The sequence below is a fragment of the Mixophyes fleayi genome, chromosome 3 (genome assembly GCF_038048845.1).
Source record: "Mixophyes fleayi isolate aMixFle1 chromosome 3, aMixFle1.hap1, whole genome shotgun sequence".
Taxonomy (NCBI): domain Eukaryota; kingdom Metazoa; phylum Chordata; class Amphibia; order Anura; family Limnodynastidae; genus Mixophyes; species Mixophyes fleayi.
In genome coordinates this window covers 171,515,916-171,539,339 of record NC_134404.1, presented here as the reverse complement: position 1 = coordinate 171,539,339, position 23,424 = coordinate 171,515,916, and the positions used below count along the sequence as shown (strand labels likewise).

The 23,424-nt window shown below is 38.6% G+C and overlaps 1 protein-coding gene across 1 annotated transcript; it reads right to left on the bottom strand.

Annotated features, from left to right (window-relative positions):
* Window positions 1-6,920: 6,920 nt before the first annotated feature.
* On the bottom strand, window positions 6,921-18,386 carry GJA10 (gap junction protein alpha 10). Its single transcript, XM_075200627.1, has 2 exons — window positions 16,788-18,386; window positions 6,921-7,607 (listed from the first exon to the last, which is right to left on the bottom strand). The coding sequence occupies exons 1-2, from the start codon at window positions 18,384-18,386 to the stop codon at window positions 7,569-7,571; spliced, it is 1,638 nt and encodes a 545-aa protein (XP_075056728.1). The 3' UTR covers window positions 6,921-7,568.
* Window positions 18,387-23,424: the final 5,038 nt, after the last annotated feature.

Below are 23,424 nucleotides of genomic sequence, written 5' to 3'. Positions count from 1 at the left end.
GCGGCATCGGCGGATAGGAGAGGCAGGGGTGACCGCATCCAGGGCAGAAGTGAGGGAGTGGTTGTAGAGAAAGGATGCCTGGTCAGGGCAGGTCAGGGAGGGAATGGGAGAGAGGAGTCAAGAGAAGAGGAGAAAGAGATGGGGTCGATCGCTTCAAGGTTGCGTCTGGTGAGGGTAGCTTTCGGCGGGGGAGGAGGACAGAGTGAAAGCTGTATGCCTCTTACTGAAGCCGCTGATACACAGAGTAGCTTACTTCTAAAAAATGTGATGTACTTGGGTACATGCTGCTGCTGTTCCTGCTGGTGAAAGCGAATCACCAACCCAGTGGGCTGTCACAGTCATATAATCTTTAGTTTGCCCAGTTCTGCTTGTCCCTATATCTGTAGTTAAGTGTACAGTGGGTAGAATGGCATTTCTGGTAGAGGTGAGGAATAGCTTTTCTAGTAAAATGGTGTTGTGATGGAATTTGGTAATAGGGACAGCAGACCTCAAATAACTGTCTAAAACCAGCTGCATTAATAGTGGATATTGGACGCAGATCTAATACTAGCATAGTCCCCATCGCATCTGTGATCCGCTTTGCGACTGGGTGACAGCTTTCTTACTTTCTTCCTCTAACAAAGGATTGTTTAACAGTCAATTGTTGTAAACTACTAGTAGTCTTCTTCTGGGTTGAAGATCGACCCCCAGCAGCAGTAGCAGCAGCGGGACTAACGCTCAATAATTCTTCAGAGGAATCATGGTTAGTGGAGGAGTCATCTAGCCTTAGCAACTTGGATGGAGGACTAACTCCCATCATTTGTGAGGATTTTGATGATGAAGGTGTTAGGGGTGTAGATTGTAGGCAGGGCCGCCGAGAGGGGGGGGGGAGCGGGTACTAATTACCCGGGCCCGGCATGTCAGGGGGCCCGGCCCGGGCCCTTGCGCTGCTGATTTTTTTTAATTTTTTAATTTTTTTTTTCCAAACGTTTTTTTTCCTTTCCTTTTTTTTTTTTTTTGGCGGGGGGGGGGGGGTGGGGGGGGGCTCGGTCGTTGGTGGGGGGAGCAGGCTAGTTTAAAAAAAAAAAAAAACATACTCACCTGATCGCGGAGCCGGCATCCCTCCTCTCTGCTGCTCTGTGCTCTATTCAGACTGTCTGAATGCTGGGTGTGATGTCATCATGTCATGCCCAGCATTCAGTCAGTCTGGAGCAATGGAGCACAGAGCAGCAGAGAAGACCAAGAGAGGAGAAAAGGTAAGTGAAGGGAGGAAAACGAGGGGGGCACAGAGGGGTTAAAAAAAGGGGGGGGGGGGGGGGAAATGACAGAGGGGTTAAAAAATGAGGGGGAGCACAAGGGTTAAAAAACGGGGGGGCAGCATGACAGAGGGGTTAAAAAATGAGGGGGCACAAAGGGGTTAAAAAACGGGGGGGCAGCATGACAGAGGGGTTAAAAAATAAGGGGGGGCACAGAGGGGTTAAAAAATGGGAAAGCAGCATGTCAAAGGGGTTAAAAACGGGGAAGCAGCATGTCAGAGGGGTTAAAAAATGAGGGGGAGCACAGAGGGGTTAAAAAACGGGAAAGCAGCATGTCAGAGGGGTTAAAAAATGAGTGGGGGCACAGAGGGGTTAAAAAATGGGAAAGCAGCATGTCAGAGGGGTTAAAAATTGAGGGGGGAGCACAGAGGGGTTAAAAAACGGGAAAGCAGCATGTCAGAGGGGTTAAAAAATGAGGGGGAGCACAGAGGGGTTAAAAAATGGGAAAGCAGCATGTCAGAGGGGTTAAAAAATGAGTGGGGGCACAGAGGGGTTAAAAAATGGGAAAGCCGCATGTCAGATGGGTTAAAAATTGAGGGGGGAGCACAGAGGGGTTAAAAAACGGGAAAGCAGCATGTCAGAGGGGTTAAAAAATGAGAGGGGCACAGATGGGTTAAAAAATGGGAAAGCAGCATGTCAGAGGGGTTAAAAATTGAGGGGGGAGCACAGAGGGGTTAAAAAATGGGAAAGCAGCATGACAGAGGGGGTGAAAAAATGAGAGGGGCACAGATGGGTTAAAAAACGGGGCAGTATGGCACAGTGGGGTTAATAAACAGGGGTCAGCATGGCACAGTGGGGTTAAAAAATGGTGGGCAGCATGACACAGTGGGGTTACAAAGGGGGGGGGGAGGCATGGCACAGTGGGATTGAAAAAGGGGGGGAGCAGCATAGTATAGTCTGATGAAGGGGAGCCAGATGAAGGGGGCAAAAACAGCATGGAGGGCACAGTGTGATCATAAGGCATGGCGATGATGAAGGGGCACATTATTGTAATATTGGAGCTGGAGGAAGGCCTAATTATTAATCGTGGGTGCTATTGATTTAACGCTGGGGCTGGCTGTAATTTTCTAAATGTAGCCATTTTTTTTTCAAAATAGGTCCTTCAACATTTCTGGATCCGGACAAGCCACAACTAAAGAAAGCAGCAGCCACAGGTGGAGAAAGTGAGAAGAACAGGTAGGAGAGAGCAGCACAGTGTGTGAAATGTTGTGATTCTAGTAGGGACAATACCAATTTTTGGTGAATGTTGTGTCCAATGTAAGGTGTAGGCCAAGACTGAACTGTTTGTGTACACACTGCATTGTTTGTATACTACCCTGTGGTGGTAGATGTCCTGAAAGTCAGGAGTGCTTAAACATATGTGACGCTCCGGCGAATTGAGAGCCTAGTGGTTTTTATGTTAGCCACGCCCCAATGGCACGTTTGCCACGCCCCCAAATGCATGACCGCACCTCCCAAAATTTTTGCACTGCCGTTTGGCTAGCCACGCCCCTGAATATATGACCATATACCTAATCTTTTTTGCGCCGCCGTAAGGCGGCGCAAAAAAATTTTGGGGCTTACTTCACTATGAGGGGGGCCCCATGAATTTGTTGTACCCGGGCCCTGAATTCTTCTTGGCAGCCCTGATTGTAGGTGCTGGGATCTAGATGAGAGAAGGGAGGCAGATAATGCTGGACTGCTTGCTTTCTTAACATAAGTTTCTGATTTTCCCAACAGCTTTCCATGAACTCGCTTCAAATGCCGTACATGGATGAGGATCCTAGATGGTTAAGGTCCCTACCTCTACTCAGGGCCGGATTAAGGGAAGGGAGGCCCCTGGGCTTAGGGTACTGTGAGGGCCCCCAGCCATGAGGCCCCCCCCCCTGTGAGCTCACCTCCTTTCGTTGTTTCACTCCCTGTAGGACTTACGCGGCGCACAGTAATCTCCTTACTGAGGAGATCTCGTGAGAGTGAGACTATGAGTCATAGGGCTAGATTTACTAAGCTGCGGGTTTGAAAAAGTGGGGATGTAGCCTATAGCAACCAATCAGATTCTAGCTTTCATTTATTTAGTACCTTCTACAAAATGAAAGCTAGAATCTGATTGGTTGCTATAGGCAACATCCCCACTTTTTCAAACCTGCAGCTTAGTAAATCTAGCCCATCGTCTCACTCTCACGAGATCTCCTCAGTAAGAAGATTACTGCGCTCCGCATAAGTCCTACAGTGACAGCAGGCAGCTAACATCATAACATTTGCTGTTAGCTGTCTGCCATTTTCCTTGAACAGGTGACAGTCGGAGCCGGGGATGGGGACGCCTCCGACCCGATGAATGCCAGCAGGCCCCCCAGCTGCCTGAGGCCCCTGGGCTGTAGCCCCTTTAGCCCTATTGTTAATCCGGCTCTGCCTCTACTGAGTATGGCTTTACAAACGGCTAGACAACTGTTGTCAGGATTTGTGTAAAAATAATTGCACACATAAGAGGTGGATTTTTGGTCTTATGCCCAGGCATAACAATGGCCTTTTTGTTATCACTGGCAAGAACTGCTACAATCTTTGTTTGAAAGTGTATGAAAATAATATTGTGGCCTGTGAGGTGTTCAAATTTGACTGCATATGACTTTAAATTAGTGTTAGTGAGGTTAATAATAATGTAGGATCAAAAAAAGAGCAAAATTGTGATTTTAGCATATTTTAGCAATTTGTATAAAAAAAATACAAATCCAAAGCAAAAACAAAACAAAAACACACGAGGGTGGTTTTGGCAAAACCAAATCCAAAACACGAAGCTAATCCAGATCCAAAATCACTTCACGGGGGTCAGTGAGCATCTGTAGTTAAAACATCAAACACATAATTTTAATGTAATAAATGGGTTGTGAGACGCTGAGTTTCAGCAACTTGTTTTTTTGTTCTTTTTAACAAAAAATATAGTATGTACTTCGGGGAATTCCTGTGCCCTTCTGCAGATATTCACAATATTATTATAGACTAGTAAATGCATCAGCCTTCCCTGAACTTAGCATTGGCAACAAGCAACTTACTTTTAAAAGATAAGCTAGGAAGCTCCACTCTTGTGGAACTACAAGTCCTAGCAAGTCCTAATAGTTTAACTGCATCTAGAGAGCCACATATTGCCGCAGTATGATCAAATTCAACACTGGTTAACACCTCTGCGGTTATATTTGTTCTCTCTCTTCGTTTTTTTCTCAACTCCCTCGTTCTCTCCTGTCTGCCTTCTATTTTCCTGTCTGAATCCCACTGCTGTGTTCTCTGCTCTCCTTTACGTCCTGCATTAGCACCTTATGCTCTCCTTTTGTGCTTCCTCTCCATGCATTTTGCACCTTCTACTGTGCTCTCTGCTTTCCGCTACCCCTGTGGTTTTACCCTTTCTGTCATCTGGGGTACTATCCTCTATCTAGGTAGAAATTTCATTGTTCATTGTTTCATGTACAAAATTATATATCGAATCGAAGTTATATATATTTTATTCCGTATGACTGTTTTAATGAACTTAATGTTGTTCAAACAAGATCTCCATTTGATTTTTACTATTAATACATTTTATACTTTCTTTTGAACAGAAATTAATTATTACAAAATCAAATTGAGACCTTTGCAAATAGATCAGAATCCCCCAAAAAAGAGAAAGTAAAATAATCCTTAGTGATGGTTGGGTATTACAGGGAGTTAATCCCACAAAATGCTACAACAGCAGTGCCAATGCCGGAAATGACAAATACCAGGACATCATGATGGGTTGAAAGGCCCCAGAGGAGGCAGAGAAAGTTGTCATAGAAGTGCCTTATGCTAACTCCCAGTCTTTATCGCAACTCACTTTGATAAGCCTTTTTGTGCTACAAGCAGATGCATTTCAGTTTCTATTGGAATGGTTATTTACCAAATATTGAACCTAAAGAATATCCACTCATTTTTCTTGAACAGTAAACTGTCCAATAGAGAAAGGACATTTGCAGCTATAGAAAAAGAAGTTTGTGCTGTCAAATAAGCTATAGTAAGCTTAAAATATTATCTGCTAGAATGAGAATTCATTTTAGACACAGACCATGAACCATTTTAATGGATGTACTGGAATCGGGGAGAAAATTAAATAATAACCTGCTGGATTTGTTCATGGTTTAAAGTGAAACACAGGGCTGGCAATAAAAATGTCGGTGCAAATGGTCTGTATTATCCTAGTCCAGGACAGTCAAACAACTCATACGTGTTGAACTGAGAAGGGGCAATGTGGCAGTATTATCCAGAGCAGTATGTGATCCACAGATAACATGGGTTGGCTTTACCTGTATAAAACTGAAGGAAACCTTTTTTGTGTGTAGGCAAGTGCTTATTAATGGAAAGACCTGGGGCCTGATTCATTAAGGATCTTAACTTAAGAAACTTCTTATTTAAGTCTCCTGGACAAAACCATGTTACAATGCAAGGGGTGCAAATTAGTATTCTGTTTTGCACATAAGTTAAATACTGACTGTTTTTTTCATGTAGCACACAAATACTTAATAGCTTATTTGTACACTGAAATTTAAAGTTGATATTTGTGTGATACATGAAAAAACAGTCAGTATTTAACTTATGTGCAAAACAGAATACTAATTTGCACCCCTTGCATTGTAACATGGTTTTGTCCAGGAGACTGAAATAATAAGTTTCTTAAGTTAAGATCCTTAATGAATCAGGCCCCTGGTTCTTAATTCAGAACTCTTTTAAAGCAGCTCAGGTGATCTCATAAGAGGGAAATGAGAGAAAGGCTGAAGTTATGCTGGCTGGCTTGGGTCGACTGGCAAACAGGATAGATGGCTGGCTTGGGATAATGGACACAGAGGATGGCGTGCATGTGGGTGCACGCACTATGGAGTGGCACATTGGGCTGTACACTGTAAGCTGGGCTGTGCTGTGATATGTGCAGAATGGTTATGAATGTGGTGACTCCTGTAGCAATGATTGAGATCAGTAACATTACCCATCCTGCCTTGTGGCTAAGAAGCATCTCTTGATTTATTGTGGTATGTTATGGTCCGCTGGAGATGAGTAAAGGAAATGTCCTATTTATTTTCCTATATATGTATAACAGTTAGGCATGTAAGATTGTAAAACATGTTATATGCTATGTATTTGGTGTGATTTGATGTAAAAAAAAAACAAAAAAACAAATATAACAATAAACATCCCACTTGTTATTCTAATAACATTAACATCAAATCACTGTTGTTATCTATTTTCATAATCCTGATTTATGTATTTTGTCTAGGAACCATGACATTTTGTCTTCTACTATGCTTCTTTAAAGTCATTTTCTTTATGCCATTGTTGCAAATATCCATCGGTCAACTGGTGAATACAAGTGAGTTAAAGTCGTTCCCTGTACAGCCAGTTATTTTATTTGTTTCCTATGGTTTTTTTGTCTTCAATGAAGATTGGCAGCTGTAATAAAAATGCACAACACTGAAATATGTAGTAGTCACACTTCTTATTGACAGCATGTACATTTTCAAAGTCTATAAATGTGACCTTCAGTCCCAAAATTATTATCCTTTCATATATTATCATACAATGTCCATAGGACTTACATAGCATATATATTGCATATATATTACAGCCATATGATGAGATTTTCACACGCAAAGTTCAACTTCAGTTTTACATAACCCAATGGAAGTTTAGGGTTGAACTGAATCTTGCATTGTCCATCTTCTAATACAAATGATCATATTAGAAGTTTAGATCTTCCACAAAGAAACAGTATACATACACCAATGGGTCATATGTCTTTTCGATTCTTGAAGCTGGGTCAGTTATGAAAGTCGTGAAAGCTCTTTTAGCTATGTTTATCGGCTGTAAAAAATAACTGTAAGGACTGTTGAGTATTGACTCAAATGCATGAGAGGACTACAGATATATTGATGCAAAACATATTTATTCAGCAGTTATTGTCTACTGTCCAAGGTGGCTGGAGAGTTCACATTCTTTGAAGACAAGATTTTGTTCTGAATATGATGAGGAACCAACAGTAACCTCTCGCTGCAGAGGATAATTGCAGTGTGGGGCATTATAGTCCTCAGCATATAGTTGGAGTTTCTTGTCATTACATGTCAGGTATTGTATTGTACTTATGTTTTCCATGTACAAAACATAGTGACCTCCTGTCTTAAAAAAAATCATGGAATCGGGCTAAATGTTGCCAATTCACTTGCCGGGAATGGTGCTGGTCCACTAATCAGAGATTTCTGCTGGTGTTTGGTGTGCAAAGTGCGACATCCCAAATATTAGGCACTATTTTTTCATTATAGAGGAAAGCTCCAGAAGCATGCTCTGAAAAATAGTACATAAGAAGATAACATTTGATGTTAAATAATTAATTTGTTCATCCATACAAAGAAAAAACAAAGCATATTATTTACAAATGAAGCATATAGAAAAGTTGTCCAAACATTACTGACAAATTAAATTATTTATAAGGAGACTGCATCATCAGACCCTATGCCAGGGTTTCCCAAACCTAGTCCTCAGGGCTCCCTAACAGTGCAGGTTTTCCATATCTCCTTGCTAGAGCACAGGTGTATTCATTACTGACTGACACATTGTAACAGATCCACAGGTGGTCCTAATTATGTCACATGTGATCCGGAAAACCTGCACTGTTAGGGAGCCCTGAGGACTGGTTTTGGGAAACCCTGCACTATGCGATAAACCAACTATCTCTGTCTTTCTTCTCTACTACAGTACATATTACTTCCTTCTTGCCTATAATCTTCATTTCAAAATTCAGAATTTCCCAATCAGTGATTGTTAACAAAGCTGTTATCCATCTTGACTCAAGGTCACATGGCCCTTTCAGCACATCCTAGCACTTAATGTGGGCTTTTACCAGGACATTTGCTTCTGCATCGTAATTTCAGATACCCGTTTCATATCACAAATCAAAGTGCAATGTAACTCAATGCTTGGGCTTGACTGATCCAAAAAGTTGCTGTACTGGGGCCCCAAATTCCTCTTGGCAGTCCTGGCCCTGAGTGCTTATTTACAACAGTGAAGGGTTTTTATATGGCTTTATATAATGGGGCACATTTACCTGGCATGGTTTAGATGCAGCCATTTCTTTAGGAAGCAAGGTCACAGCTAATTGCTGCTTAATGGTACTGAGTGATCATCTTTACCACATGTTGCACCTTTCCTTTCCTAATTAGTGTCTTTCAGGGTTATAATGCCACCATCTATAGAGCACATGTGGCTGCCCATATATCCATATGTCATGGTCTTTTCAGTCACCAGATCTGGACCTAATTGAGCAATTATGTGATATTCTGGAATAATGCCTGAGACAGCATTTTTCCACCACCATCAATCAGTCATCTGTTGGGGGACTTTCTTATGGAAGAATGGCGCTGGAACCCTTCTGCTCAATTCTAGACATTGTTAGAATCTATGCCACAGTACATACAGGCTGTATTGGCTGCACATGGGGGCCCAACACTCTATTAAGGGACTTTATACTGGTGTTTCCACATCCTGTATGTATTACAGGGGAAGGGAAATGTGGAAGGTTAAAGGCTGGGAGATGAGACACCACTTCCAGGGCCACCATCAAGGGGGTACTACAGTAAGGGGCCCGGACACACCAAGGGGCCCGCCATCACTGATACTGACAGCACAGAACTGCTGTGTAATCTCTCTGAATGAGAAGTCTGGCTGGGAAAAACTGCCACCTCACCAAACCTAATAGCCAATCGTATCTCCTATCTGCTTCCACCAATCAGTGATCCTTATTCTGTCCTTCCAATTCGTCTGGCCAGCTGATTGATGTGAGCAGTTACCAATCAGCTCTCTTATCACAAAATATAAACAAGCCCACTTTCTATTTGGTGTTTTGTCCTGCTATGTAAGTTATTAGGGATATTTATCGCAATCTCCTCCATCTCCTTTTGTGCATTTGTTATAATCCAATTATGCAGTTCTGCAATAGTGTGTATATTATGTTTACTTGAGGAATAATTCTTTAATTGGCCATGTGGAGAATTTTGGGCTGGCATTTGAAGTCTAATGGGCATGTAAATGGCATGTGTTGACCTCCGATGATCATTTAAGGTGGCATGTGGGAAGATCTGAGGGGCATGTAGGAATTATGTGGGGAAGTCTGATGGGCATATAAAGGGAGGTCTGAGTAGCATGTGGGGAATTTTGGAGTGCATGAGGGATCTGGGAGCTTGTGGAAATCTGAGTGCATGTAGGGGCATTTTGTGACAAATGGGGGTCTGAGGGCATGTGCAGCTATTCTGGACCACGTGAGAGGTTTGAGTGGCATGTGATATAATTTTTAAGCAAGTAAAGGGTATGTTGAGGCATTTTGGAATGAGTGATGTGGGTGTGCAAAGGTCATTTTTGTGATGTTTGTTTAATTCTCAAAATTAACAGTAATGTGTGACCCTTTTGTATGTATTATATTCTGTGTGATTTATGTTATATACTGTGCTCACTTACTGATCGGTTTTTCGCAATTCATCTACCTATACATGTTTTATACAGGTCCCAACATTGCAGGATCTAGACAAGAAACCAACAGGTTTTTGAATGCTGCAGTAACAGGTAGGAGAAAACAACATAGATAACAACAGGGGAGTGGCATAACAAGCATTTGCTTCATGTTCCTGGGCTCCACCTCTGTGTCCAATGGGCCCAGAAAGATAGGGGTTGAATCCTAGTAGCTTATACCCTCTACATATTTATTGCACTAATGGAACTTAGCCAGAAACAGCTCTGCACTCCAATCTTGTTTTCTCCTCCCCATTGCTGTCCTTTTATAAAACACACTCTCATATGGTTGGTGATGAGATGCAGGGTACCGCTATTTTCAGTACATGCTGAGCTCCTTATAGCAATTAGACAATATACAAGTTATGCCAATACACGTATAAATAATATCTGTATGAAGATGAGTTATGATGTCATTGATTATAATTGAAGTGATCTGACATCATCACTTCAGTGTTCATTAGGAACAATGCATCACCTACTGTAAATTTTTACAGATATCTGTGGCTGAGGTCTGTGACCTGCGACCTTGGGCCTTTATATAGTCACAGAACTCTAAGGTGACTTAATATAGACTTAGAGTTTACAGTAGGGTCTACATTATCCCATATGTTAAGTACTTGTTTGACTACTAGGTGCAGTATTGAATATGCCCAGAGAAACATATAAAAGCATTGAAACGTGTAGTCAAAGAAGGCTGGCTGAAGCTTGGATCCCTTCCCTACATTGCTGTAATTACTGTATAATGAAAAATATTGATTTAATCAAGTGTCTACTGGATTCAGGAGTACATGTACTAAAACAGGCTACACATAATGACTTTCATACAGCTCTGTGTTACAAATATGACTGAATCTAAAGCAAAGACAAACAAGTAAACAATTGCACTGTATGTGCAAATAAAGATTGTATTGCCCATTTAAAAATGTACAACATAACAAGATGATAAACTGTATCTGTCAATAAAACGTATGTTTTAATTCCAAGATCTTAAGTCAAACTACCAAATGAAATTAAGTTAAAAAATGGAGAATTATGTGTATTAGTGCTATCATAATTGTTAGATTATGATGGTTATTATCATTATATTATATTGTAAAAGGAAATGACTAAAAAGGAAAATCATGGTGCCAGCTATTGGAAATAATAAAAATATATGTTCAGAAGTTTTTATAGTGGTTTTGACACTTGTCCATGTTTTCAACCTATATTTTCATTAGCCGGCATTGGGAACAGTTATTAGAAAGTCAAATAAAAAACGTCTAAACATTTTCAGAGTTATAATAATAAAGAAAAAACAAGTCATGACGACATTAATATAAAATATAAAAAAATATAGAAAAAAACAACTAACAAATGTAACAAAATGCAAATGTAAAAAAATAAAGAGTTTTATTTATTTTCACTTTCACTACATTTTAAAAAAATACTTTTAACTGGTTTCATTCATTTCCAGGCATGTGTTTGGATGTCTGCACCCACCATAAAATTGTATTGTAGTACATTTAATAATGCTGTTGATAATATGATGAATATTTCATATGTTTCCCTTCTGTTCTATCCTTACAGAGAATTTTACCCAAAAAGTCCAGTAAGAGAATAGCAGATATTCAATACTATACACTATGGGCTTGATTCATTAAGGGAAGTAAAGCAAAATTAAAAAAGGAGTAACTTTGCACATGGGCAAAACCATGTTGCATTGGAGGGGGAGCTAAATTTAAAATGTGATGACAAATTTATAGCTGGGGTAGGGCATGTCTTAGATCAGTGTAAAAATAAAGCTATCGAGTATTTGTGTGCTACATGAAAAACACAGTCTGTATTTAAGTTATGTGCAAAAGGCTAAACTTATTTGCACCCCTTGCATGGTAGCATGGTTTGTCCAGGAGCAAATTTACTCCTTTTTTGCCTTGCTTTACTTAATGAATCAGGGCCTATATCTGTGAATAGGAGTTTATACATTTTTAATTAATGAATTAACTGAAGCCAATTGTTGTATTAGTTTTAAATACAAATTTATTTTGTAGAGTAGTTACCACTTGCAAGGAAAACTTACGTACAACACAAAGCAGTTATCTATTATGTTAATACTAAATACTATATGTAAATCAATGGGGGGGGGGTTTCTGTGAGGAATATAAATAACTTATTTGACAGAGGGACTTGTAGTCTATTATTAATAAGAGTGCAGAGGTAAGCTCAGGAGTGTGGAAATGCAAAAGATATTTGACTATCGGGGAATTATTATTATTATTATTATTATTACTAATAATAACAATAATATTTATTTATATAATATCGGCATATTCCATACTGCTTTACAAGTGGGATCAAACACAGTAATAAAATGAGACTGGATATTATGGACAGACAGGCTGACAGAGAGATAAGTGTCCTGCAGTGCTACAAATTGCTTATTGATCCAACCAGATTGCTGGAGCAGCAGAGGCAGAACGTTTTGCAAGGCAAATTAGTATAGTCACTGCAAAATAGATTGTAGGGGTAAGTGTCTTTTTTGGTGAAAACCATTAAGGAGGGTATTGCAATAGTCAGTTCAGGGGATGAGTGCATGAATTAACATTTTGCACTGTCTTCTGCAAAACATGTGATTATTCTGGAAATCCTTCTTAGAGGTATGTAATAGGTTTAGATACAAATTGGATGTAGGACAAAAGAATAGTTCTGAGTCAAGGCTAGCACCTAAGCAGCAAGCTTGGGGTTGGGATTTATTGTCATGTTATCAACAGAAAAAGAAATGTCTGGTAGGTGACTTCTGATGGCTGGTGGGAATATTATTAGCTCTGTTTTTAAAATATTGAGTTTGAGGAGGCAAGAGGACATCCAAAATGAAATACATGGAGATGATGTTGAAATCCAAAGGAGCTTATTAGTTTGACAAGGAAAGTGGTGTTGATAGAGAAGAGCAGAGGGCCTAGGACCGAGCCTTTTGGTACTCCAGATGATAAAGGAAGCAGAGAAAAGTGTAGATCCAGAAAAACTCTGAGTGTAATTAGATGGTTAGAATTATAATTAGTATAAGAAAGTGTCCTGAAGAACTAGCTAATGTTTGTATGAGAAAAGACTAGTCAACAATATCAAATTTAGCAGAGAGATTCAAGAGAATTAGAAGAGAGTGCTGACTTAGATCTAGCAGTGATCAATTCATTAGTCACCTTAGTCAGTGCAATCTCTGTGGAGTATTGGGAGCAAAAGCCTGACTAAAGAGGATCCAATAGATTTTTATGAGGAAAGAAAGCATGCGAGATGAATATAGACCATTATCTCAAGAAGCTTGGAGGGGCACGGGAGCTGAGAGATGGGATGGTAATTTGAGAGAGAGTTAGTTTCTTACAGAATGAAAGTAATCACTGCATGCTTGAATAGTCACTGAAATACACCAGTCGAGAGATATTACATATTTTAGCTATTTGGGATGAGCACTGGGGCAAGGATCAATTGATTTTTGAGGGTATAGGATCAATAAAACAGGTAGTAGAGTAGGAAGATGAGAATAGAGCACATACTGTATCTTTATTTGTAGTATCAAATGACGGAAAGGTGTCAAAAGGTGCAGGGAAGGAATTTCTAAGGTTGTCGAGGAAGAGGATACTATATGCATGAATTAAAGTAAATAGCTGTAATTTAATGAGGTTTTTATGCATTTATAATGTATATGATATATGTAGTGCATGCAGTATTCATGTGATGCTGTATTTACTACTTTTATTAAAGAGACCATAGTTGACAGACTTTCCACCAAGCAGGAAAGATCAAGCCCACACTCCGGTCTATTTATGTATGTTGGGCATTTTATTACAATTCATGTCTTGTACAAACTGAGCACTACAAGTGCCAGTTGTAGAAACTGTACATGCATCACCCCCCTTATAAAAACCAATAATAATAAGTATGATCTTGATATGATTACCAGTGGCATATAAATTAACAGACAGTTGATGAGTCTTTTGCAATTAAGATAGAGGAGAAAATGCATACAAAATAATAATAAAAAAGGACAGGCAAAAGGGAAAATATAGATATTTTGTAAAACTACACAAGATTGTAGGAATTAGCTCTGTATCTTTAATTATCTACTACGTGGAGCCAGGAACTAGCAAGGTGCCAATAATCATGAGCTATCCAAAGCCTACAGCTAGCACTGTACATGTACTTATTAACAGCCGGGGACCAGGAACTAGCACAGTACCAGTGGACAACAACTGCCCAGAGCCAGGAACTAGCACTGCGTCTGTGGTTGTCAAATGTGTGTTGCCATAAACTAGTATAGTGCTAGTAATCCCCAACTGCCCAGAGCTGGATTGCTAGTATCTGTAATCTTCAAATACCTGGAGCCAGGAACTACCACAGTGCCTGTAATCACCTATGCACAAACCTAGTAAGTTGTAAAATGACTGTACCCATGAACATGTATCCTTTCTAACAGTCTCAATTGTTATTTCACTATTTAATGTATCACGTGTGCCCCACTACACTTAGATCATACTTCCCAACATTTACATTTGTTAAATTGGGACAAAATAAGCCCTGACCCTGATTTGTCCACAAGCACCCACTTTCGTATAAATCACCGTCCCTTTTGAGGTGAATCGGTACTGGAAGTATGCCCTCACCTACTGAATACTCAGATTTACCACATAAATATAACCTTACTGACCCCATACATGTAGCACAAATTAATTATATCTTCACCAGAAAGATGTAACATAATATATCCTACTCCCGAATCCAAATATTCCCCCCCTAACCCTAATATGGGTCTCTGTGTGACAGACAGACTGAGGGAAAGTTTCAGTATCACACAAAATGGCCACCGGCACAGTACTGTGGACATTCTCCAGTCAGAGTACAAGAATCAGAGTATGACTGTACAGAAGTGTCTAACACAAAATGATGCTTGGTGCAATCTAAACTTACACTTCTAGTATTCAGTGTGCATCATACCTCACAACTTCTGCAAGTCGGGACAAATGTGTCGACAATGGGACAGTCCCCTCAAATAGGGACTGTCCCAATGAAATCAGGACAGTTGGGAGGTATGCTTAGATTCTAAGCTTTTTGGGTAGGGAGATCTCTGCCTTCTGTTTCATGTGTTTATAACAATACCTTCAATATATAATGCTGTGTAATATATTATCTATAGTTAAAAATATAATAATAATAATTGAGGATATTCTAATATAATAAATACATTAATTTAATATAGTTACTTCTAAAGTCATGCACACAATGCAATTCTTATATTCTTCTCCCCTCCGTTAAAGTTTTGACAGAATAGAGGAGAGGTGAAAACTTGCATAGATCATTAAACATTATGGAGAGAGAGTGCATAAATGTGCTTTATAAAAGCAGATGGCAGAATAGGAATGGTATAATCTGAACATATAATCTACATTCCACCACTCCTGCTCTGTCAACAGTGTCCCAATCCCTAGAATCCATGGCATTATTAAGATCTATCTTATTGAGCATTCATGGACATTAATCATTTTGAAAGACAAACATCTGAATATAGTACAAACAATAAAAACTTGCATATCGCAAAACAGATGTTTGAAAATGTTATATGCTTCTACAAATTTGCTTCAAATCTATGAAACCTTTTTTACCTCTCTTATTCATGACTGTCATTGTTAAGGTGCCTATCTTAAAATGTAAAAAAAAAGTCCCAGTAATGCAAATAAAAATGAGTCACTTCTATTTGAAAACATAAACCCACTTCTGAAAGTAGTTACACAGCACACAGTACGTGCATTCTTATCTATGAACCGCAACTCACACCACTTCTAACAATGTATGCTTCATTAGAGTTCCAATTTCTAAATACTGTACACGCACCTGGGATGTACACACAAAATAGCAGACTGATACTCGCATAAAATTCCTTTTTACGATGCAAAAGTAATAGAGTACCAAAACTTACAATAAGAAACAATACTCACAATCCACAAAGAACGAAATGGAGACAATACTGAAGGGGAATGGGACAGAGGTTTGGGTTCAAAAGAAGAGCATTTGGGGTTATGTTTCTTCACTGTATGATCCAGAGTGAAATATCATCAGAAGCAGCAGTATTTATTTATGAGAATGACTTGGTCACTAACACTGTTTCTTTAACAATAAAGATATGTCCAATAGGAGTTCTATGCTTGAGAATGAACATCTCCACCAAGACATGACCACTAATTGTTATCCTTAACATATTCAAGTACTTATGACTATATGTAAAAAATTACAAAACCATGATAAACCATCTACAAATGTAAATGTTATTATATCACTACAAATTCAAATTATATTGAAAGTTTCACTAAGAGGTTGCTAATGGAATGCTTCCAAGCATATCGAGAAGGTCCATACATCCTCCAAATTCTTAAGTTCTATCACTATATATATATATATATATATATATATATATATATAATATGTGTGTGTATTTGTTTACTTGTCTTAACCCTGTACAAGTGGACAAATGGCATTCCATGGGCTATGGTTAATCCAAATGTTGGTCCATGATTTGTGGAAATAAACAAATGTTTAAGTTAAAGCTGGAAAGGTAAAAAAACCAAAAACAAGTTATACAAGCCATGAGGATTAAACAGGCTAATGCTATATATCTTTTCTAAGAGGTAACAGACTTGTGGGCTACTTTACATTCCTCAATAATATTGGCATTTATTGTATATATTAGGGAATTGATTAGATAAATGATGATTTGAGACCTGTATGCTTTCAAAGACACTATATGTATAGGTATCCCTAAATGAAACTCACACAATAGCTCCTTACCACCAGCCAGATTATCTTCTTGTGATTTCTAGTGATTCCATGTATTTAAAGCAACTTATAGGAAATTAGGCACAGAATAGTACAATGATGAACCAAAGACTAGACCAATAGCCTGTAAAGAGGATTAGCCTTTGACTGTCTGCCTCTACTTGCCATTGACATTCTGCGCCCAGATGGGGGAGGGGGTGTAATGCTTGAACTTTCCTCTCGTCTCCTTGACTCAGATCCTGAACCATTCCTTGAGTCAGAACTATCTGGGTCACTGGCCAGTCTGCTTTCTGAAAACCCTCTGGAAGTGGAGCTGGCTTTCCGATGTCCACTGTCTGCAGAGTCACTTCGATCTTCAGCAAAGTCCTTACAGCTGCTGACCCTGCTGTATTTACGTAATGCAGATGGCAGCTCCATGTGACTGGAGTGGAGGCATGATCTGAGAGGATGCACTGTACCGTGCCTTGCTTGGTCTAAAGACTGATGACTTTTAAGGCAGCTTCTGGACCCAAGGCAATTATTACGCTGAGATTTCTTGTTTGAGTCCTCACTGCTAGATGAGAGGTTCCTCTTCTGCAGGGTGGAGACATGATCTTCCCTGTGCTCTCCAGGGTGCTGATCAGGGGCAGTCCTGTTTAAAACTTGCCCGTGGTATTGATCAATGTGATTACTACTCATCCTCTGACATTCCACATAGCGGGACTCTTGCTTGCAAAGCAAGTTAAGCTGTCCACTGTGGTGATCTGTGTTAAGATGATCCACACTCCTTCTATGCTTGTCAGTAGCCATAACTTTACCATACTGGTTTTGGTCACTGATCATTTGTACTTCCTTAAATCCTGGAGTTGGTGGGAGATAAGCTGGTAGTCCACCTGAGTCCATTTGCTGGTCAGGCAGCAGTTTGTAGGCACTTGAAGACAAAGGAATGTTCTTGTTTGGAGAAGAGTGACTCAACATGCAAACCTGCTGCACTGAGTTCTTCTTCGACTTGCAAATGCTTATTTCATCTTCTGTAACCTCAGACATATGTTTTCCATAAAGTCCTTGTCTGATTTTCTTGATACCTAAATGAAAAATTTCTAAAATATTAAGGAACAGGGACACAGCAGCTATACTGAGCATGAATACCATAAAGATAGTCTTCTCTGTTGGCCTGGAAACAAAACAATCTACTATGTTTGGACAAGGGAAACGTGAACATTTATATAGTGGGTCAAGATTAAATCCATACAGCAAGTATTGTCCAACCATAAAGCCAACTTCTACAACAGATCTGGTTAGAATATGCAGCACGTATGTGCGTAAAAGAGATCCTCTAAGGGGAGCCTTATTTACTTTCTTCTGCTCCTCTAACTTCCTTAACTCTTTCTCCAGTCTCCTGTGTTCGTCAATAACAGTTTCCAACTCTTCCAGTTCTGCCCTGAGCTGTGCTTTTTTCTTCTGTCTCTCTTTCTCCAGAGCTCTCAGTCTATAAAGTGCATGTCCCATGTATACTAAGGAAGGAGAAGACACAAAGATTATTTGTAACACCCAGTACCTAATGAGTGAAATAGGGAATGCTTGATCATAGCAAACATTTCTGCAACCAGGTTGTTCTGTGTTGCAAATAAATTCTTCCTGCTCATCATCCCAAACATCTTCAGCAGCCACTCCGAGCACCAGCATCCGAAATATAAAGAGGATGGTGAGCCAGATCTTCCCCACTATAGTCGAATGAATATGAACTTCTTCCAGTATACTTCCCAGCAGGTTCCAGTCACCCATCTTCACACTCTCATGCCTGTAACACAATTACATTTGAATAGTTCACTGTGCCTACTAAAACAAGAGATCAATATATATATATATATATATATATATATATATATATATATATATATATTTATTCATCTGTGGTTCATGTCTTGAAGATTCCACTGAGAACAAAAACAATGGCTTTTCTAATAAACAAATATATGTATTTTCATGTCCTGAAACTGCTAGTTTATTTCTATTATGACCCTATGCGTTTCGTCATGTAGGACATTGTCGGGGAGAAAATGTATATACATATGTATGTGTATATATATATGTATGTATATATACATATATAGGCTTAGTAAAACATATGCCCACTACTTATGCTTCTTACCAGTTGCACTACAGATATATGCAATAAACCTAAACCTAATCAATGCAGTGCCCCAGTATGTATAATGTTTAGAAGATGATTCCAGCTACTGGAAAGGCAGCCTTAAAAGTTGTGAAAAGAAGATAAATCCAACATTACTTGTTAGAAACAAATGATCTTTCACATAAAAAAAAAATGAAAACAGTTTTCCCTAAACAGTTGTCAGATGGATTGTTGCGACAATACATGATAAATGGACTATATATATATATATATATATATATATATATATATATATATATATATATATATATATATTTAATATATTTAATTTGATTGTTGGTATAAATGTCCTCTTTTGCATTGTTCCTTTTATTTTACAGGTAAGCTCATTATGCTTGGCTTAAATAGGATATTACACTGTTGCTAACAAGATCATCAAACTCAAAGACATCATGACAAATTATTTAATTCCTGTTAACCCAGGACCAATCTGAAGCTAGTACCAATCAGTGCTAATAGAAACACAGAAAACACACATTTTCAAAACAAAAAGCAGCAAAATGTAATCATATTACAGAATTATAAACAGTGGTACAAGGTAAGTTGGATTGAGTTCCTATGAGAATATTTGAGGGGGTGGAGTTCACCTAAGAATTTCAGAAGCGAGAAATCCTTCTTATTGGTAAGTGGTTCTCAAACATGTCCTCAGTCCACCCCCACCAGGAGCACAGATGAATGCATATAAAAATGTTGGGACACTAATTCCACCTGGGTTCCTTTGAGTAGATCCTGAATAAAAGTTGTTCAAGCATGAGGATATGTGATACAATTCAATATTCACATTGCACCTAGTTGGAAATCTACCACTCTTTCATGTATTAAAAAAGGACAGCACAGAAGAAATATCAAGTCATAGCCAAATGTTAGAAACATGTCTAGTTTAGGTAAAGAAAAATCGCATATATGTATGGCATCTCTTGCTTAAAATTCTTAAAACCAGAAGGAAACAATAGAGAATAATTACTGCTGTTTTGTGAAAATATCTTATACATATACATTATTATTATTATGTGTCTCCTACAAGCACTGTGAGGAGCATTACTAAGTAATTTAATGAGGAGAGTAATACCAGAGACAGCATAGGGGAAGACCTGAACATTTATTTAATCTGTTTTAGTAGATTTTAGACAAATTATTTGAAATATATATAAATATCTATATAAATATAAATACATTTTTTTGAAAACCTTAAGTAGCAAACATTCCAGGTAATAGATACCATAACTGTATATCTTCGGTAATAAAAAATGGCCTTCTTTTTTGACTAATGCTATGTTTTTTACACTATGGTTTGGTTTACAGGTTCCTTAGAGCTATACATATTACCCAAAGGCAATAATCTGTGTATTTCATATGTTTCTAGCAATCACATGGTTATATGTACTCTTCCCTTCTTCCATTCTGTTACCTCCTTTCTCTCTCTCTCTGTTTTTCTGTATTCTACAACTTTAAGGCTGATGAAGAGAAATAAGGGTCCTGAAATATGTAACATTTTGTTGTCTGTCCTATTTTTTCCAGCATATTATGCTCTGCAAAATATATACGTATTTGTCAACAGATATCTAAAAAGTAACAATATTTTGAAGATCTCTGGAGTGGTTCCTAAATTGACAATTTGCAAATTATTAGTAAGAAAACTATAAAAGGACACATTGCAAAGAAATTGTGAAATTGTAGGTGTTAAAAGTGTATATCTAAATACTTTGTCTACTGCTCATTATTGGTGTGCACTACTAAACAGACAGCATTTAATATTATATGCATTCATTAGCTATAGCAGCAACAGAAATTGTCAATTCATTTTATCAGTTATATTTCATTATATCTGAATAAAGTTAGTTTAAAAGGGTTAATGTTGTAGGAGTCTCAAAGATTTGCTAATGGAAGATTTTATTTCAAAACAAAAACAATGTATGCGCACTTTGAGAAGAAAATAAAGCATTAGATAATGAGGGCACATGAACTATAGTTTACTGTACTCCCTAAATACACGGACTTTCATGTTGCCAACTTAACGCTCTAATTGCTGACAAATATGTACTAAACGGCTTCTGTGGCTATAAAACAGTGACATATACAAGCATTTTGCATTATATAAGATCATCATGCTTACCTTATATTTGGAAATAATACCCAGTGTTACCAGCACATCCTTTATGTATGTTGCAGCTGTCACTTATGAAATGTTGGCTCCTGGGGTAGATAAAACAATGAATGACAGACCATAATTCTGGAAAACTGCTTATTGATGAACCCAAGTATAGAACCAGCAATTGATTATGTGGTCGCTGAAAAGAGCCTTTGGCCAACATGTATTGCAATTGATGTAGTGTGAAACTAACAAAGTCCTAAGGCTCTATTTCTACTGCTTTGTTTTTGAGTTTATTCAGGTATCAATAACCATCATTTGCTAAATCAGGTAGTTGGATGCAATGTTTAAATAAAGAAAGTGTCTCCTATTCATTTCAAATAGAGACTGATTGCTTATATTTTTATCATAGTTTTGTGTCTGATGTTGCACCCTGCATGTCAATATAAAGTAATCAATCGGACATGTCCGATTTTATACTTCACTGCCCCATGCGCTATTTAGAGCTGTCTGGCAGCAGGCTGGCCAGGACACATTGCTGTTTTTATGATGGAAACAGGTCCTGTAAACGTTTGGATATATTACACTCTCAATTCTAAGTTTAATGAAAAAAAATTCAGTTACCACACAGGCAGAATGGATTAAGAGGTTGCAACAAGAGTTGTCAAACATTGGGCTAGATAACCATGTCCAGGGTTTCTATAATCATGAAATGAAAACAGGTAACCCAGTTATAGGAGACTATTCTCCCAAGGCAAGTTAATTTGGGTTCATCAGGTTAAAGATTTTGGGATGAAAAAAAGGGGGACTGCCTGTGAAAATCAGGACAATTGAGGACTCCAACCAGGTCTGCCCCACAGGCAAGGCACCTGTAAAATGTACAGAGCAATAACAGAGAAGAGGGAAGGAAAGGGAATAGTATCTGTTATCATTGTAGTGGTGGACTATGAATAGATGTTTCTACATAAAAAGACACAATGTTACAATAACTTCTTCACTGACTGACTCTTTTGTGCTTAAAATAGATTGTACTATATTATCAATTGAACTTCTAGCCATGGGCCCTATCATATAGAAGTAATCTACATTTGTTATATTATTCTTTTGAAAATGTTTGTTATAAGAAAACTTAAACTACAATACAAAGTTTCTTTATATAAAAATACAACTGAAACCATTCACAAACACCATATTATATGTATGTAAAACTGAAGAAAAACCTATTACTGAATACTTGGAGAAACTGCAAAGTAGAAGATGTTGAGGAATTTGAATCAAATACGAACTGAAGCTCCTCCCTCTTTTAGAGACTAAAAACAATTAGCCCAACCTGGAACCAGTACATTACAATAGTTGACCAGCAGCGTATGCTCCCCGCCTTAGTGTATTACCTCAGCAATGTCTCATACAAATAAACAGAGAGAGACTTGATGTGGAAAAACGGTCACAACTTTTTTTGACAAGTAAATTAAATATTTTAAAGGAGGTGACCAAAAAGCATTGCAGTTGCCAGCTACTCAAGCAAAGTTGACAGGGCTCTGTTATATATGCAGATGTAAAGAGCACCATTATGCCCTCCCCTTGCGCCAGTCTTCCCTCCCCAAGCCACCTCTCTCTGCTCTGTGGCATAATCCACAAACCCATATCCGTATGTGGCTTTGCAAAGTCATGGGAGTCTCTCCTTGCCTTCCATAGCTCAACTACTTGTGGATGTCCACAGTGCTTTTCTGCCCTTTAACCTGTACAGACATTGATAATCACCTGCAGACTTCTCATGGGAAAGGGTGGCTAGGTGCTAGCCGCTTGATTGGACAGATCTGGCTTCCAAGATGCTCTTCCTTACATGGAGGTGGCATAGTACCTCCCACCCCTCAACCTTACCTGTGTCACAAGTCTGATGATAATTGGCATTTGTGTTGTGGAGCTCTTGTTACTTGCAAATGCATTTTCCCCCCTTCTTTTTTTGAAGGATGTTGGGGGAGATGTTAAGAAATTGGTTTCGTTGCTTTAAACAGCCACTGTGTGGTATGAATAGGAACTTGTATTTCCATATGTGATAAACCAGTATTTTTCTGATTAAACATGAAGGCAAAAACAACTCAGTTTGCCATGTCCATTCTATTATCTACTACATGTGCCTATTGTTACAATATATTTGTGTATTTATTACTGTTTTAAATAATTAACATATGGCTCTGTTTATTGTGCATTAGTACATGGCATCCAAGTAACATAGGAAGAGCACATTTATAATACATCATTTCCAATGACCACAAAGTCACATCAGATCAGTTCTATCAATTTATGAGGAAAGGGAAGACAAAATCACATTAGGAAAGAGAGGGTAAAATGAAGGGGAGAAGATAGACTTGTCCCATTAAGTCCATTAAAAAAGGAATGCCTAAAGTGCAAGAAAAGAAAAGTAAAACACAGCGACATGGTAGCCAATTAGAGTGACATCAATAACGGCCATTCACAGGACACATGACCGGGCAGCATTAGAGGATACTAGAGGTATTCTAAAACATCAACCATGGCTG